The sequence below is a fragment of the Glycine max genome, chromosome 11 (genome assembly GCF_000004515.6).
Source record: "Glycine max cultivar Williams 82 chromosome 11, Glycine_max_v4.0, whole genome shotgun sequence".
In the NCBI taxonomy this organism is placed as follows: domain Eukaryota; kingdom Viridiplantae; phylum Streptophyta; class Magnoliopsida; order Fabales; family Fabaceae; genus Glycine; species Glycine max.
In genome coordinates this window covers 38,961,823-38,979,848 of record NC_038247.2, presented here as the reverse complement: position 1 = coordinate 38,979,848, position 18,026 = coordinate 38,961,823, and the positions used below count along the sequence as shown (strand labels likewise).

Here is an 18,026-nt window from a genome sequence, read left to right as displayed (position 1 = left end):
TTATATGTATATTAGCTGTAACGGGGCTAAAAGCCTTACGATCTGGTCCCGGGTGGAGTAACTACACCCACAAAATCATACCAAGAGAGGTGTTTAGTAAAATTAGGTCGTATGGAACCACAACACTCCTAAAGACACCCATGACCATGAGAGGCAAGCTATCGGATACTGTTTACCTCCCTGGAGCAAGCTTAACATCCCACCGGAGTTGCATCATGTTCTGAATCCATTATATATTAGGCTTAATTGTATTTTTTTACTTGACTTTTTAATTTTCAACAAATTTTATCTTCAACTTTTTAATTTGACACAAAAATTGTGATAAAATTTATCAAAAAATAAAAAAATTGAATGTAAAATTTGCAAAAAAAAATAAAAAATACAATTATGTTAGAAATAAAACGAGAAAAGTTAAAGAATAAAATACACTAAATTAATTTGTTGGGATAAAATTTATCAAAATCAAAAAATTGATGATAAAAAATATAATTAAGCCTATACATTATAGGCATATAGATTGACACACCGTGTCAATGAACTACACAACGGAAAGCAATTGAGTGTGCAAAGACCGGTTCAAAAAAAAACAAACAAACAAGCAAACTGAACCTACAGAAAGAAACCGGTTTTTGACCACAACGGAAAAAAGATAAATTACATCATAATTAATTTAAACTTAATTAAATAGTAATAATTTATATCATAACTAATTTTTAATACTAAAAAAAACTAGTATTTCAAAAACAAAGATAACGGAAAGTTATTTACTCCGTGTAGTTCATTTACACCGGAAGTGTCCATCTATAATACGAAACATAGTATTTTTGTAAAAACAAAAACAAAAAAAATGTTGTGTGAACTTACAAAAAAAGGAGGGTGAAAATAACATGGGCCACATTTTATCCTCTAAAGTGCAAGCTGCATTTTAGAGGAATCTAATCTAATTTTAAGATTTATGTTTAAAACATGAAGTCAAATTTTACACAGCTCAATTATATATAAATCACATTCACATAGCTAAGTATATTAGTTTTAAATAGTAAAGATAAATATTTTTAACAGCAAAACAATTATATACACATAATCAAACAGGCGGTACCAAATTACACCATTATAAATTATATTAACTACTACACCAATTCTACTGTTAAATTAAAATTATATAATTATTTTGGCCGGTTATATCAAATTTTATTAAAATTGAAATATCAAACAACTTTAGATTAATATAATTTTTATAAATATAATCTATATGATTAAACCTTTTAATCTTACTGTATTTGAGATAACATTATCCAATAAAAAAGTTATTAAAAGGTGAAATAATTAATATAACTTCCAGTGTGTGATTAATTTGATCACTGAAAATAAAAACTTTGTATGCTAATACTAACATATAAATCATATTTTTTAATATTTTTATCTTTTATTATTTACTCAGTTTAATAATCAATCAACATGTACATTGCCCAAGCTACCAAACTATTACATTTAAAATCCAGACTGAGATCAATTCTCTCCCAATTAGCTCAGGCAAAACTTCATAAACAACATCCTGGATAATCCCTTTAAATGAAGATGCTTTTTCTAAGAGTTACCACTCAATCATCATACAATTGAACATCAATTTAACTACACATTTAAGCCAGCACTAAACTGCAAATCCATCAATATCCCTTCAATATTATTCTAGAAAATATGAATAAACTACACAAGGGATTACTAGGAACATGCACAGAAAAAAAAATCTTTATGATCCTAAAAAGAACGTCAGAAATGTATAATACGTATAATATAATATAATATAATTATAGGTTATAACAAACCAAGGTTTGCATGGTACCTCTAGAGAGCCTGATGGAACAAAGTTCCATATATTCCAGGTATACAGGTAACATCCTCAACCTGCTAGCTTTGATACTGCAGTGACATTTGCACATCAATGTCATAAAAGAATTCTTGGACTTGTGAAAACTTTAACCCTTACATGATGCATAGATATGATAAGTTTAGTTTTTTTTATATTTAATTTGCATTTCAGTATTAGTTAATACTCTTCAGTACCACAATACACTTAGAGATTAACATGCTGAAATTGCGCATTTCTTTTCATGAGAAAGGAATAACAAAATAAAGGTGCAAAAATTGTTTCAATTACAAAAATCTACGAAAGATTGAAAAAATTTCAGAACATTAGGCATAAAGAAAAAAAAAATTCCCATTCCCATATGTATTGATGCTTCACTGGTCACAATTTAAAGCTCCAACCAAAAGTCAACTTATGAACAAAGAAACCTGCACTCAAGGACTAACCCTCTTGAATGGTGCTAATTTTTAACCACAAGAATCCATGGCATTCTTCCAAAATCATTAAATTCCAGTTAGATTTAAATGTAAGAACTTCAACATACACTAATTACTGCAAATAAATAAATTACAGTTAAACAATTAATTTTGCATCCAAAAAAAAGAGGTTCCTTGAAGCAATAGTCAACTGTACTTCACACACCAAGAATTTGGCCAAGTGGAAAGCACATACATGTTAAACATCAGACCATGCTACAGACTGACACTGGCTTATAGACATCATCTCTCAGACTGACAAACATAAGCATCATTCCTTAATATCTAAGATATCAAAGGAATGCATTACCTTGGAATTAAAAGTTACTGTCATTTTCTTCAACTAAATGGACAGAATGCACTCTTCCACTTCACGTGACAACTGTCTCTTGCAAACACAATATGAACATTAAAAAATCAAAAGAACTTGTAGCTATGAGAAAATCCATGTTGCTTTAATACTCAAAACCAGTTTAAATTGATTACACAGTCAAAATGCAAATGTTACACATACAACTTTCAGCAGATACTGACTATTCCTATTTTCAGAAGGCAAATATGCCAGACTTTATGCGCAAGCTGCGCCCCATGTGCATTTCAATATAATGATAAAGCATAAAGAGGTTAACCTGAAATAGATCTGGCTCCAAGGAAGTAAAGAATACATATCTCGACACAAACCAACAAGAAGCGCCTGATAAAAAAACCACAAAAGTGATTGTCTAACAATCAAAATTAGCAACATCCATCCAGCGCTTACTCTCACCTCAAGTGTGCAACCATTCAGCAGAGCATGTTAGAATGATTATTGTGAACAAAAAATTAAATTGCACCATTCTTAACCAAAAATACCACCAGTCCCTGATTCACCCTGCTGCATCTCCTTCCAATGCTGCTCAGCTAATGGATCTGGACTCTTTAATATTCTCCTCATTCGCCTATTTACATAATTATAGAGCATATATATGAGTCAAATGAACAAGTAAAATTAAAAAAAAATTTACCATAGGCAAAATCTTATTTGGTCACCTGTCTTGAGCATGTTGAGCAGGGAATGTAGGCATAAATTCTTTAGACTTCGGAAGGGGAACTTCACGAAACCACTCATGGTTTAGAGCTTCTTCAGCTGTGATCCGCTGTGTATATTAATGATAACTGATCATATTCTTATGAAACACTGAAACAAATTACTATTTACTAAATTAAGTCAAGTGGTATGTATTGTTTACCTTTTCAGGGTCATAAGTTAGAAGCTTGTTCAACAAATCAAATCCAGAATCAGAAAGAACTGGTGATCCAGTGAATGATGTTGCAGGAAATTTTTTACGCAGGAGATTACACCTGAAAGGAACATTCTGGTAATTAATATAAACTAGAAAAAGTTGTGAAGAAGTAACCAAGAGAGGCCAGATAGCCAGCCAGAACCACCCAGAGTTGGAAGCCTGGGAAAACAGTGATAAAAAATAAGAACAGGGGAACTAAACAGTAAAATTCTTAAATAAAGGAAATCATAAATACTTACTTATTCTTGACAAAATTGACCTTGACTTGGGGTAATTCTGAGAACCCAGGCCAAATTGTTTCATTTGGTGTGCCAAGAATTCTGAAAATCTGCAAGTAAATTAATAAATGTTAATAGACCTACGCCACTTGAAGAGGCACAAAATGATGAAAGACCAAAGTGAGAGCAAGAACTTATCCACTACAAGTCTAAAATGGCGTTAATGCATACCTTGTCAAGTTGTTCAAATTCAGTCTTCCCATTAAATAGAGGTTCCTTGGACAATAGCTCAGCCATTATACAACCCAGAGACCACATGTCAATGGCTGTTGAATATTGTTTTGTCCCCAGAAGAAGTTCAGGAGCCCTGAAAACAAATAGATAACCATTACTAACTAAATGATCTCTTCCATTGCAAGGGAATGGTGTCTGAGACATTCTAACTAAAATACAAAGTAAAATAAAGTCAAATGCCACTAATAAAAGCAGCATCACAATGAAATGACAGCCTCCTGAGTGAATGTTTAGAAAAAGAATGCAAAAATATATAAATATTAACTGTCAAAAGACAAGATAATTATACTGCATAAAAAAATTCTTGCAGAATATTCTCAAATAAAGATTAGGTTCTACAGAAATGGAAGACCGCATGACAACATAGTTTTAAAATTCACAACAACAAAATTGATGTATAATGAGGAATATCATACAAATTAACCAGTGACATGAATAAACAGAAAAAAATGGCATGTCTAACCAAATGACTCACCTGTACCAAAGAGTAACCACAAGGTGGGTATATGGTTTCAATGGGCTCCCATACTGACGAGCCAATCCAAAATCACAAATTTTTAACTCGCCCCTATTATTCAGAAGCAGGTTAGAAGTCTTCAAATCCCTATGAAGCACCCAGTTGTCATGAAGATACTTCACACCTTCTAAAAGCTGGAGCATTAAGCATTTTACTTCACTCTGGCTAAAGGGCTGCTTCATTCCCTCCATTAGTCCTTTAAGATCATGTTCCATGTATTCCATAACCATGAAAATACTATCAAGGTTACTCCCTACCACAACTTCTTTAACATCAACTATGGATGGGTGGTGAAAGGAAAGAAGAATGTTTATTTCCCTGAGAGAAGTCAATGGAAAACCTTCTTTTTCCTTCTCCATCTTCACCTTTTTCAATGCCACAATTTCACCAGTCTTCTTATCTTTTGCCCTAAATACAACACCATATGTTCCTTCATCTATCTTGTTCAGTCTCTCAAACTCATCAACACTTCTACAACCCTGAAGCATGTTGACAACTCTTTGTGGTGGAACCGGAGGTTCAGAAGTTTCTCTGCAATCATCTTCCAAATCTGTATCCGAATGATAACCACTAGTTTCACTTCTGCTACCTTGACCATCAATCTCCATATAATCATCCTTCCCTGACAAATTACCAGGATGATAATCTCCACTGGATGATCTCCCACGGCTACTTCTTTCTTCAGATTCAGATGATTTGGCTCTAGCTTCTACAAAATCTTCTATGTTAGATTCCTCTAGTCTCAACATCTTGTTTCTTACTCTCATACCCAGCTCAGGAGATAGCTTCCTCCTCTTAAGGATTTCCTTGTCATCATTGATTTCACCTTCATCACCAGGAGAGTTATCACCAGATGCCCATCTTGAAGATGATATATTATGAGTTGGAATAAAATCTTCACCTTCAGGTTGCTTGGCTTCCTGCTCATTACCCCATCTCTGCTCTGGCAACAATGAATGCAAACCTACAGGAGACTCAGACAGCAAAGGAGGGTTAGTTACAGTTGGTAACTCAAGAATCTCAGCTTCTGTGTTTTTGACAGGATGAGTTTCAACTCCTCTATCGGGAACATTAGGTGACAGACGGACTATTGGAAGTGGAGGCAGAGTAGTCACTGCTGTGACAACCCTAAGTTTTGATAAATTATTGACTTCGCTGTCATCCTGATTCCATACTATTGGAGAAAATTTTCTTTTCCTCTCTAGTGGAGATCGTGCACGGTTTCCTTCACCTGTTGCAACCTCACAGTATTTTTCCTGTGATCCTGATTCAATACCATCATCATCAGACCCACTTTCACTAGAAAGCTCACCAGGCTCTCTATCCATAGTCTTAACAGAAAACTCACATCTTCTGGGACCAAGCCCACTACTACACCCGCCACTACTGCCAGAGTCGCTCTTACTCGAAGATGACCGGTAACTACCATTTGGAGCTTCCCTGTCCCTAATATCTTTTTGTTTCAGACTAAGCCTATCTCTTGCATCCTTGCTCCCAACCCTCACAACATCGCGGCCACCATTCGTAATCTTATCATACTCTTGTTTAGAATTATTATTGAAACCCCGCCTTGAAACATCAAAATTGGACTCACGGTCCCTAAACTCGTTGTCACGATAACCTCCATGTCTACTAGCCGCCATAGATATACTTGTAACCCTAAATTCTACAAAAAGCCCTAATCCCCTATAGCAACAAAACAAACAACGAATTCTACCAAATTTCTTAATCGAAGAACAAAATTGTCAAATAATCAAGAACAAACCCTGCGAAACGAAGTCAGATCGGATGGCAATTCCAGCTCAAGCTATAAAAGGAAGCCAGAAAATGATGAACGGAGATTCTGTTATTGCGCTACTGTACATCTAAAGTTGGGATGCAAATGCAGGAAGAGAATCGAAACCTAGAAATTTAAGAAGGGGAGAGAAAGAGAAATCGTGAAATTGTTTGTTATGGTTGAGGCTGAGCGAGAAGTGTCGATGGTGAAGCAGAGAATGAATAAGGAACGATGTATATATATATATATATATATATATATATATGTAAGATCAATATGACCCACCGTCACCGGTGATAGGCAAAAGGAGACGCCGAGACAGAATAATCGATCCAAGAAGGAGTAATCCAAACATTTTGTGTATTTATTAATAATTAAAAATAATAAAATTATAAGTATGAGTTGTGATAAAATTTTGTAATTTCCTATAAATTTTAATAACTAACAAAAGATATTTAAATTAATATTTAGTATGTGTAATTTAAAGGTTTAATATATTTATTTTATATAATTAAAATTTATAACAAGTGAGTACATTAAAAAATATATTTATTTTATGTAATTAAAATTTATAATAAGTGAATACATTAAAAAATAAATTTATTTTATGTAATTAAAATTTATAAAAAAAATTGCTTTTTAAAATTATAATAAATAAATTATATTATGATGCAAAAAATTTAAAAATATTATTTGTGCAAATGCAAATGCAAATGCACTTCATTGAAGTTGCTTATAAAAGAAAGTGAATTTTGTATCACTCATATATTAATTATTTGACTTAACTATAATTTTGAAAGTATAAATTAAAAAAAAAATAATGATAGTACAACATCAAATCATAATATAGCATGAATGAAGATACGAAAGTTCGATGAATCATAAAAAATAAAACATTTTTTCTTGAAGAGTAGAATATTTGTCTATAAGATAAAGGCTTATTTAGAAGGGAGTTCATTATCCTCGTGAATGTTGTTACTGTTCTAAATCACATGGAGAATGAATGTTACACTTTCATTGTTTGTGACAAAGTTAAAGAATTTTGGTAAGGTGTGAATATGTAACACATTATAGAGTCTCATACGTAATATGCATAAGACTTTCAAGAATTGATCTTTGATTTCAAGAGTCTCATTTGCAATCTGCACAAAACAACAAAATGATTATCATGTTATGGAGTATTTGAAAGAGTCGTAACCAACAAATATGGGAAAACATTGAACCGCATCCAACCACTGCAATCAACTTAGCCATGCAATACTTTATAATGAGTCTCGATGAGATTGAAAGGAAATAGCTTTAATCAAACTCTTTTAAAATATAAATTTTCTCTTTAAATTTGTTTGAAGTCTCATTGGATCGATCTTGACTGTGATCAAGACACTCTTTTTGTCACATAGACATATAATGATATCAAATGAAAATTGGTCCTTAAAGATTATTGCATTTAAGAAAATTGAAAGGAAATTATTTCAACTTAACTTTGATGCAACAATTTTCAAGAAATAACTTTCATTTGACATTAGTGTCTCTAGGACAACTAGGGTGCCTGCACCATACAACAACCCTCACCATCTTCTCCCATGGCATCCCTCTTCCAGCCATAGCGGAGGTTTTTATTCTTTAGAAAAGTCTCCCAATTGGGTTCTCCAAATGTGACTTAGCAACATGGTTTTTGAAACAAATTGTAAAAAATCATTTTGACTCGGGTATGACTAGTTTCTCAAATTTCAATTTCATTCTAGCAAATTGTAAGCAATATCTTTCAATTATTAACAGCTTTAGAATAAGTTAAGAGGCAAGGTAATTTTAATCTTGTGGCTCATAAGCTAACAAGAACATCAATATATCATGTTGACTCTTATGATTATAATTGTATTTCCTTCCATGTTCATTCAATTATCATTTATGAAATGAAATAATCATATTTTTTGTCAATAAAAAAATCATAATATAGCATATTTTATTAAGAGGATAGCTTATTAGACATTAGCCATAAAATTAAAAAGAAATCACTAAAATTGGATTAGTGATTAGGCTTGGATTACATCCTATAGGAAGCCTTGCATGTAAAAGTAAATAAAACATTTATTTGGAATGAAATATGTTTTTAGTTCATATATTTTCATTTGAATCTTATTTTTACTCCAAAACTTTTATTATGTAATTTAATTGTTGAAATTTATAAAATAAATTGTGTTTTTAGTCCATAGATAGATAGACTTACTCTCCAATTTCTACATTATTTTTAACTCTAAGTTGTGAGTTTTTTGACATTAACACTTCGATTTATTAAGAAAAAGTGACTCTAAATTTGATCAAAAGATAAAAGATAAAATAAAATATAACCGATAATTATTTTTAATAAAATTTAGGAATTAAAGTGCACCATAAAAAAAATATACGAAAGTTCATAGACAAGAAACAAAATTAAACAAAAAAGTAAATGGAATAAAAACATATTTTACTCTTATATATTTAATGTATGTTTTGAAAATAGAGAAATTTATATATTCTTAAATAAAACTTTTAAAACGGCTTAGATTAAGCTGATGGCAGGTTGGATGAACTGATGATCGGTGCGTGCTGGATTTGGAATGGGCACAAAACCATGATGGTATTGAGCTCTGTTGCGTGCTGGAGTTAAAATCAGTTCCAGGTTGGTAAATGTCACAACAGCCACACAGTGCCATCCTCAAAGGTTATAACACGGGAACACGTTGCACCCTTGCACTCCACGTTTTTTTTTTATAATCAACGACTGCTGATACATTTCAGAGGACACTAATCACTCGTCATCCCAAGTGAAAATTGAAGAGGCAAACACGTGGTGCGAGAGTGGGAGTGTTTAGTCATACCGTGGATTTGGTTGTGCGCTTGGTTATATTACTTGGTTGGCACTATAGCTGCCCATAACATGTTTGATATAATGTCTGACTCATAGAAAATCTGAGTACTGTGTTGAGAATGTTTTATTGGAAACCGTGGCCATATTTCGGGCTCAACTGTTTTATTTTTATTTTATTTTTTAAATTCCGTGACCTTTGCTTGTTGCAAGCACCCTCTGGGAGGGTTATAGCATGAATTAAATAATGGCATGAATTGTTTCCTTTATCATCATTGTGCTGAATATAATTATGATAGCTTGTGATGGTTGTGGAGTTTTTGGCTTTTGCGTGTTCATGATTGGTTTGCTCTTTTTTTACAGATCACTCTTTAGCCTCCAGTCTTCTTGTTCTTGGCTTTTAAATTTTAGTGTCATGGGGTTTCTAAGGTTTATAAGAAGGTATAGTTTCCCCTTCAAGGACAAAACTCGAAATAGAGCATATGCACTTCAGCATATGCAAAGCAGAGGCTTCTCAAAGGATGGAGTTCTTAATGGTAATGATGTGGTGCATCCAGTTCTGATCATTGGCGCAGGACCTGTGGGTCTTGTTCTTTCTATTCTTCTCACAAAATTAGGTAGACTCTAAAAGGTTAAAGAATTCCTATTAATTAATACCAACTGCTTGTTTTGGATTCCATAGTGGTAGATCTGATATTGAAGTTTTTGTTTGGAATTTTTGTTCATATTCATGTATTTCCAAGTAGCATTGGCTATGAAGTTTCCTTGTCATGCATGTCTGGTGCAACAAATATGATAAGAAAAGTCATGGTTTCAGTTTGGAATGACAGTAATTTCTTTTGTCTGTCTTAAGATAATGCAAAGTTCTAAAATGAGCTGTGGAGTTTCCTTTGTTAATTTGTTGTAGCTTATCTGAGAATGCTACAACACTGGTAATATGAATAATGTTTTCAGTTTATAACTTGGTTATGGAAAGTAACTTCTTCTCTTTGTTGGTGTTGTTGTTGTTGTTGTTTATATATTTGGCATAAGAAATTGTTTGAACAAATAATGTCTTATTTGAGTTTCTTTTAATCTTTTTGATGTGCAGGTCATATTACTTTTATAGATTTATTAAAAATGTGCTTAATGATGTGCCCCACTTTGTAATTTTTTCTTCTTATAGCATCAAATTACTCCTGCGCTTTTATTTCTGTTGAGTATTGCCCACGATATATGTATTCTTTTGCTCTATTATAGGTATTAATTGCACAGTTTTGGAGAGAAACAAGGCATTTTCAAAACATCCACAAGCACACTTCATCAACAATCGATCCATGGAGGTTAAAAACATTCTTTTGATAAATTATCTTATTTCCAAAAAAGCATCGTGATTTATTTTGATCAGTGATGCCATTTTAGATATTCCGCAAAATTGATGGCCTTGTTGAAGAGATCCAAAGGTCTCAACCACCAGTAGATTTATGGAGGAAATTTATATATTGTACTTCCCTCTCTGGTTCAATTCTTGGATCGGTTGATCACATACAACCTCAAGGTGCTATTCTGTAGTTCATGAGAGCCAATTTCCAGTCTGATAGCAATAGGAAGATTTCTATTTCAAGTGTAGTTTTGACAATATTTATACATAGCCTTCAAAATATGCAGTATATCAACACATAGACTGCATGATATTGTTCGTTTTGGACAATATTGAGTTTTAGAATATTCATATATCTTGTACTTGTTATCAGATCTTGAGCATTTTGTCAGCCCGGTCTCTGTTGCACACTTCTCGCAGTACAAGCTAACTATGTTACTACTCAAGCGACTTGAAAACCTAGGCTTCCAAATATGTGCGCCTGAAAGTTTGGAAGGAAATGAACAGTCTTGTGAGAAAAAAATAATGATGGGCCATGAGTGTGTTTCCATTGATGCCAGCAATGACTTTGTAACAGTAACTGCATCTTCTATCATTAAAGGGAAGCGTGTAGAACAGAACATTCACTGTAACATCCTTATTGGTACAGATGGTGCAGGAAGTACTGTAAGAAAGCTTGTAGGAATAGAAATGAGAGGTGAAAAGGACTTGCAAAAACTTGTTAGTGTCCATTTCTTTAGCAAAGACCTTGGACAGTTTTTGCTTAAGGAGAATCCTGGTATGCTTTTTTTTATCTTCAATGCTGAAGCTATTGGGGTCCTTGTTGCTCATGATCTCAGGCAAGGGGAATTTGTATTGCAGGTATGATATACTTCATAGTAAATGTAAAAATGTCAACATATTGTTTTAAACTGATTTATTGTGAATCAAATATAATATTCAAATTATTATTATTGCAGATACCCTTTTATCCACCTCAGCAAACAATTGAGGATTTCAATCCAAAGGTATCATTCATTCATAACAGATGGTTTATACCCTTTTTTAAGTAAAATTTGTCATGATATAATGGATAAAATATCTTTGTGGATGTTAAAATTTAGAGTTTGTAAGAGGGCAACAATATATTGTACTATGCATATAAAGTAATCTAACATGCATGATATTATTCATTCCTGTTGATGTGATTGAGCATAATACTTTTATGTAATATTTGATTTGTAGTAGGCATGTGAGAAATTAATCAGCAAACTTGTTGGTCGGGAGTTTGGAGATGTAGATGTAATTGATATAAAGCCATGGGTTATGCATGCTGAAGTTGCTGAGAGGTTTATATGTAGTGGCAACCGAATATTACTTGCTGGTGATGCTGCTCATCGATTTCCTCCTGCTGGTGGATTTGGTTAGCTGCTCTATCTTTATTTTGCAAATAGTAGATGTCTACTGGTTTAAGTGAAAAATAATGTATTATATTACTTTTTATCTCGCAATTAATTAAGATGTTGAACAATGAACATGCTGGAAATATCTAGCATCACAAGTGAATGCTAGTGTTAAATGGAGGCCATTGTTTACAGTGTCGTATTGGTGCTTCAACTAGGAGCTTAGACATATCCATGTATTTTGGATGAATTAGCTAAATGATAAGTACTTGTTTAAAGTCAGTATGTGAGTATTTTATTATATCGTTTGTTTCAAAAATCTATGGCACAGTAGTTCTATACACAATGGCCTGTTCTATAAACAATAAAAGTACACTAGCATAAATGTGGTTTTAGATCTTAGAGTCAAGACTGATGTACTGTTCTATTTTTGGGTACACACAAGTCCGCACTGGGGGTGATGATTAGGTACAATCCTCCTCAGAGTGACAGCTTTAGGTTCAAACTCACTAATTTTTGTTGATATAGTTTAAATGAAGCAATTTGACATAAATATTGATACGATATGGCAGGAATGAATACTGGCATTCAGGACGCGCATAATCTTGCCTGGAAAATTGCTTCTGTGATTAAGGGTATTGCCCCAACTTCAATGCTAAATACCTACGAAATTGAACGTAAACCGGTAGTGCTTTTATCTCCTGTTACATTTTTTTAATGTATATTTATATTGATGTTAGATAAACTGGTTGACATTTATTGCTGTCTATTATTGTCAGATTGCTTTATTCAATACAAGATTAAGTCTAGAAAACTATAAAGCTGCCATGTCTGTTCCTGCTGCACTTGGTCTTGATCCAACTGTTGCAAACATAGGTGCACAAAATTAGCATATTTAATGATTTTCTATTGTTTTCTTCATTGTCAAGCTGGTATTACAAACAATGATGTACAACCCTTTCATTGCTAATTAACTAAAACTTAACTGCTTTGCCTCGTTTAATTGCAGTACATCAATTTATTGTTGATGGGATTGGTTCCATCTTACCATCTGGTTTGCAGAAGGTAGCTTTGGATGGAATTTTTGGTATAGGTCGTGCACAGGTTTCAGAATTTGTCCTAAATGAAAGTAACCCTCTTGGATCCTCAAGGTTGGCTAAGCTAAGACATATATTTGAAGAAGGAAAAAGCCTTCAACTTCAGTTCCCTGCTGAAGATCTTGGTTTTAGGTATCATTGTGAATAATTCATTTCCCACGTTTTATATTGTTGATCTATATATCACCATCCTCATATTCCTTTAGCTTTAGCTGTTTCTTCGGTTACAATTTTTTTTTATATATTAGTTTGGCCAAATTTATGAATAGAATTATTTATAATCATATGCCATTTCGTTTATCATTTTGATAGATAGAAAATATGATGCACGAGCACTTTGGGGGTGCCTATCTAACTCAGCTATTGAACTTAGGTACCTACAAGGAGCACTTATGCCAGAGAGTAAAGATGTTGAAAGTCCTCCAGAAGTACTAACAGGGCGTCGGAGGGACTACACCCCTTCAGCACAACCAGGATCAAGACTGCCTCATATATTTGTGAGAGTAAACCCGTTAAGTGAGGTTTGTGATGCTGTTTATATATATTATGCATGTTAAACTAAATGATTAAAGAGTTTTTTTGTCTTCCTTCTAGTGGGTCTTATTTACTTTTATTTTAATTTAAAAATGACTACCTTGCAAGTTAAATAAAAATTGTTTTCTTCCTCCCTTGAAATTTGGAACTGCTGGTTTCATTTTATAGTTCTTCAGGTTTAGCTTGTGGATTTTTACTGATTTGAAACATCAAGTTTCTTCATATGTTGTTAAAGTGTAAGGAATGTTTTGTAGGAGACTGTTTCTACACTTGATCTTGTGTCGGGAGATAAAGTTGAGTTCATTCTCATCATAGCACCTGTGGAGGAATCTTATCATCTAGCTCGTGAAGCATTCAAGGTGGCTGAGGAACAAGAAATTTTTCTCAAAGTTTGTATTTTTTGGTCTACTGATTCTGTTGAAGGACTTGAGAAAGGAAGTAAAGCAGCATTATCACCTTGGAAGAATTACCTAGATGTTGTTGAAGTTTGGTCATCAACTTCAAATTGGTGGGATATGTGTAACATGACGAACAGAGGGGCTATTTTAGTTAGACCCGATGAACATATTGCCTGGCGTACAAGTTCAGGACTTGCTGGGGATCCTAGAGTGGAAATGCAGAGGGTTTTTTCTGCTATACTGGGAGTACACGGTTCAAATAAACAAATACACGGATGATTTTGTATTGATTCTTTCAAGAATATTTCCTGGCGTGCAAGTTTAGGACAATGATGGGGATCCTAGAGGAGAAATGCAGAGGGTTTTTTTCTGCTATACTGGGAGTGCACTGTCATACAAATACACAGAATATTTTGCATTGATTCTTTCAAGAATACTTTTCCTTTTCTTTTAAAAGTAGTTCAACTTTTTATGGTCACAGGTTCCAACAATTAAAACAATCTCTCTGCTTCCGAGGGTTAGACGCACACATCTGGCCATGCTCAGTTTCTTTGACCTTCAATGGTAGTAGCCTCACCGAGCTGTCCTGATTTAAATATTTTTTTTTATTGACAAATGATAGTTGTTTTAATTGTTAGTGAAATAAAATGGAACCCATGATTTTTTTTTTAATTATCAAATCAATCTTAAAATTTTCTGAAGGTTCTTTGTACTATTTAGACCAAATTTTCAAATGCCTCCTCTCTTTAAAAATTATATTCTTGCACAGGATACGGTGTATTTATGGGATTTTTATTGGGTGTTGAACCATTGCTCATGATTTTTCTATGCTACCATAGTGGTTTTTGCTACAAGGACTAAGCAAGATACTACAAATTACCGTGCCATTCCGAATTTGGACCGAAAATTGTTCAATATTTTGTTTTTGATGTAATTGATTCCGATTCCATCTAGTGTATCATGTATGTCACGTGATGATTAAATATTATTACTAGTGTAATAATCATTGTACGGGTATTAAATTTATAATTATAATTTATAATATTATATTATTGTGACATTTTAATTTTTTTAATTTTACAAGAATATTTGTCAGTAAATAACTAAATATGTATATCAATATATATATATATATATATATATATGAATATTAATATAAATTTAAATAATTTTATATTGACACAATATTATATAATTTTATTTCGAAAAATTGTGTATTTTAAAAAATGTTTTATATTAAATTTTATAATTATTAGTTTCTTTAAAAAATAAGTTTAATCAACATTCATTATCAGTGTAAATGTATTGCACAATTAACTATTTGATATTCTTTGTGTCAATGATTATTTGCTTTGTTATTTTTATCTTATCTTTAATATAAAATAATCTTACCTTTTTATTAAAAAAATATTCATAATTATGTTAGTTAATTCAAACTAAAATATAGGAGTATTAGTTTGAAATTATTTTAATTATTTAAGTGGATATGGATGTTAATCTCGGGTGGATTTGAAAGAAAAAACAATTTATCTCTATTTAAAGTATTATGTATAAGAAAAGTCAACAACTTTTTCAATTTACAATTTAACAAATGAGCATTTCATTTTTAGGTCAAATTAATAGTCAATTTTTTGGGACGTCTATCAAAATTCTATCAAATGCATAAATTGTGTGGTAATAAACAAATAATGTAGAAACAGTTTAAATAGACGTTCTAATTTTTTTAAAAAATTATCACATATTTATATGCATCCCTTATTAATTTTGACTAATGCAAATTTTGGTCCATGAAATAACAATTGAGTTATTGTCCTGTATAAATTTGTTTTATTGCACTAAATAAATTATTTATAAAAATGCTGAAGTTAATAAAGTAACAAAAATTAGAATGCAAAAAGTATAAATCTTTTATCTCTTATTATTAAAGCGAAAAAGTTATGCAAAGATTTTTTTTTACTTTTTGCATACAATCCCACTTAAAAATTCACGTAAATCACGTAAAACATTAATATTATTATTAAAGCCATATGTATTAGTTAGCGTGTAATTGATATTAAAAACACGTGTCAATCAGTCAATAATTGCATTATTATTTAATACCGTTATTTTTTATGCATAAATTTTGTTTCCTTTATCATCAAATTAACTATCCATATGTAACACACGCGGAATGATTTCTGAATTAAATTTTGTAAACCAACATTGCATAGGTAGTCTGAGACTTTCACGTTAATAGAAAAAAATTGAACTAAAAATTGAAAAAAAAATGTGAATGCAAAAAGTAGAAATCTCTCATCCCTTATTATTAAAGCAAAGTTCTACATATAATTATTTTTTTACTTTTTTACGTGTAAATCCCGCTTAAAAATTAACGTAAATCACATAAAATATTGATATTATGAAAGCGATTAATATTGATTATTGTCTAATTGATATTAAAAACGTATGTCAATCGACCCTTACTTGCATCATTCATTAATACTGTTATTTTTATGCATAAATTAATTATCCATTTGTAATTTCCTTAAAAAAAATTATCCGTCTGTAAAGCAATGAAATGTTTTCCTGATTAGATTAGGCAGGAGTTGTTTCGTTAACCAATATTGCGTAGTACTTTTCACGTTAATATTAAAAATTGAAAAAAAATGAAAGCAAAAAGTAGAAATCTCTTATTATTAAAGCAAAGAAGTTCTGCAGAGAAATTTTTCTGCCTTTTTTCATGTAAATATCACTAAAAAATTTACGTAAATCACGTAAAACATTGGTATTATTATTAAAGTGGCCTGTATTAATTATTGTCTAATTCATATTAAAAATGCATGTCAATCAGCCCTTAATTGCATCATTAATTAATATCATTATTCTTTTATGCATAACTTTTTTTCCATTTATAATCAAATTAACTATCATTTGTAACACACGCGGAATGATTTCTGAATTAAATTAGCGAGGAGTCGTTTCGTTAACCAATATTGCGTAGTCAGAGGCTTTTTATGTTAATAGAAAAAATTGAAAAAAAATGAATGCAAAAAAGTAAAAATCTCTTATTATTAAAGCGAAGAAGTTTTGCGGAAAAAACTTACAGCCTATTTTGCATACAAATCCCGCTCAAAAATTAACGTAAAATATTGATTTTTTTGGTATTCAGAGAAAATATTGATATTATTATTAAAGCGGTCGGTATTGATTATTGTCAAAATTGATATTGCAAACGCATGTAAATCAACCCTTAACTGCATTACTAATTAATATTGTTAGTTTTTACTCATAAATTTAGTTCTCTTATGTAATCAAATTAATTATCCATCTATAACGCACACCGATGATTGATTTCCAAATTAAATTAGGGAGAAGTCATTTCATTAACCAACATTGCGTAGTACGAGGCTTTTCACATTAATAGAAAAAGATGAACCAAAAATTGAGAAAAAAATTGAATAAAGTAGAAAGTAGTCAAATCTCTTATTAAAGTGAAAAAGTTCTACACAGAAATCTTTCCGTCTTTTTTGCATATAAATCCCGCTCAAAAATTCACACAAATCACGTAAAATACTAATATATTTTTTGTATTCAGAGAAAATATTGATATCATTATTAAAGGGATCTGTATTGATTATTGCCTAATTGATATTAAAAACGCATGTCAATCAACCTTAATTACATCATTAATTAATATCTTTATTTTTTTATGCATAAATTTAGTATTCCTTAGGGCGTGTCAAATAAAATATCATTAATTTTTTTTTTGTTTTCAGAGAAAATATTTTGTTTTTGATGTAATAATTGATTTCAATTCCATCTAGTGTATCATGTCTGTCAGATGATGATTAAATACCAGAGCTAAACAATCTTTCCTAAAGCAAGTTTTGATCATTTTTAACTCACTCAACTTATTCACTTACCAATTAGTATTCGCTTTTTTTATTGTTAACACAATGGAGTTACAGACTTCAATGGTTAAATTAAATCATAAATAAT

The 18,026-nt window shown here is 31.6% G+C and overlaps 2 protein-coding genes across 14 annotated transcripts; one reads left to right on the top strand and one right to left on the bottom strand.

The window, feature by feature from the left end:
* Positions 1–1,441: 1,441 nt before the first annotated feature.
* Positions 1,442–6,772, bottom strand: LOC100793729 (cyclin-dependent kinase G-2). Of its 6 annotated transcripts, XR_003263488.2 has the most exons (8): positions 4,614–6,761; positions 4,076–4,211; positions 3,866–3,954; positions 3,573–3,684; positions 3,373–3,479; positions 2,973–3,281; positions 2,654–2,725; positions 1,442–1,920 (listed from the first exon to the last, which is right to left on the bottom strand). XR_003263488.2 is itself a non-coding variant. In XM_003537493.5 (6 exons), the coding sequence occupies exons 1-6, from the start codon at positions 6,296–6,298 to the stop codon at positions 3,182–3,184; spliced, it is 2,229 nt and encodes a 742-aa protein (XP_003537541.1). In that variant the 5' UTR covers positions 6,299–6,772; the 3' UTR covers positions 1,442–3,181. The 6 variants fall into 6 exon arrangements, 3 of the variants coding, with proteins under 3 accessions (XP_003537541.1, XP_040862890.1, XP_040862891.1); XR_005887243.1 differs by having other exon boundaries at positions 2,654–3,281; XR_005887244.1 differs by lacking the exon at positions 2,654–2,725.
* Positions 6,773–8,933: 2,161 nt separating this feature from the next.
* Positions 8,934–14,504, top strand: LOC100794253 (4-methyl-5-nitrocatechol 5-monooxygenase). 8 transcript variants are annotated; one of them, XM_006591404.4, is made up of 12 exons: positions 8,934–9,262; positions 9,641–9,894; positions 10,517–10,599; positions 10,679–10,814; positions 11,011–11,498; positions 11,597–11,644; positions 11,865–12,039; positions 12,592–12,704; positions 12,799–12,895; positions 13,029–13,248; positions 13,490–13,637; positions 13,905–14,504. In XM_006591404.4, the coding sequence occupies exons 2-12, from the start codon at positions 9,693–9,695 to the stop codon at positions 14,325–14,327; spliced, it is 2,133 nt and encodes a 710-aa protein (XP_006591467.1). In that variant the 5' UTR covers positions 8,934–9,262; positions 9,641–9,692; the 3' UTR covers positions 14,328–14,504. The 8 variants fall into 8 exon arrangements, with proteins under 8 accessions (XP_006591467.1, XP_006591469.1, XP_040862893.1 ...); XM_006591406.4 differs by having other exon boundaries at positions 8,943–9,133; XM_041006959.1 differs by having other exon boundaries at positions 8,949–9,091; positions 9,641–9,813.
* Positions 14,505–18,026: the final 3,522 nt, after the last annotated feature.

Excerpts from the sequence above, each read along its gene's own strand:
- LOC100794253 (XM_006591401.4), top strand. The coding sequence starts at position 9,570 with ATGATAGCTTGTGATGGTTGTGGAGTTTTTGGCTTTTGCGTGTTCATG. Across the intron at positions 9,895-10,516 it reads TATTCTTCTCACAAAATTAG|GTATTAATTGCACAGTTTTG; the intron begins GTAGACTCTAAA and ends GCTCTATTATAG. Across the intron at positions 10,600-10,678 it reads TCAACAATCGATCCATGGAG|ATATTCCGCAAAATTGATGG; the intron begins GTTAAAAACATT and ends ATGCCATTTTAG.
- LOC100793729 (XM_003537493.5), bottom strand. The coding sequence starts at position 6,298 with ATGGCGGCTAGTAGACATGGAGGTTATCGTGACAACGAGTTTAGGGAC. Across the intron at positions 3,685-3,865 it reads GTCAATTTTGTCAAGAATAA|GTGTAATCTCCTGCGTAAAA; the intron begins GTAAGTATTTAT and ends TGTTCCTTTCAG. Across the intron at positions 3,480-3,572 it reads TAACTTATGACCCTGAAAAG|CGGATCACAGCTGAAGAAGC; the intron begins GTAAACAATACA and ends TAATATACACAG.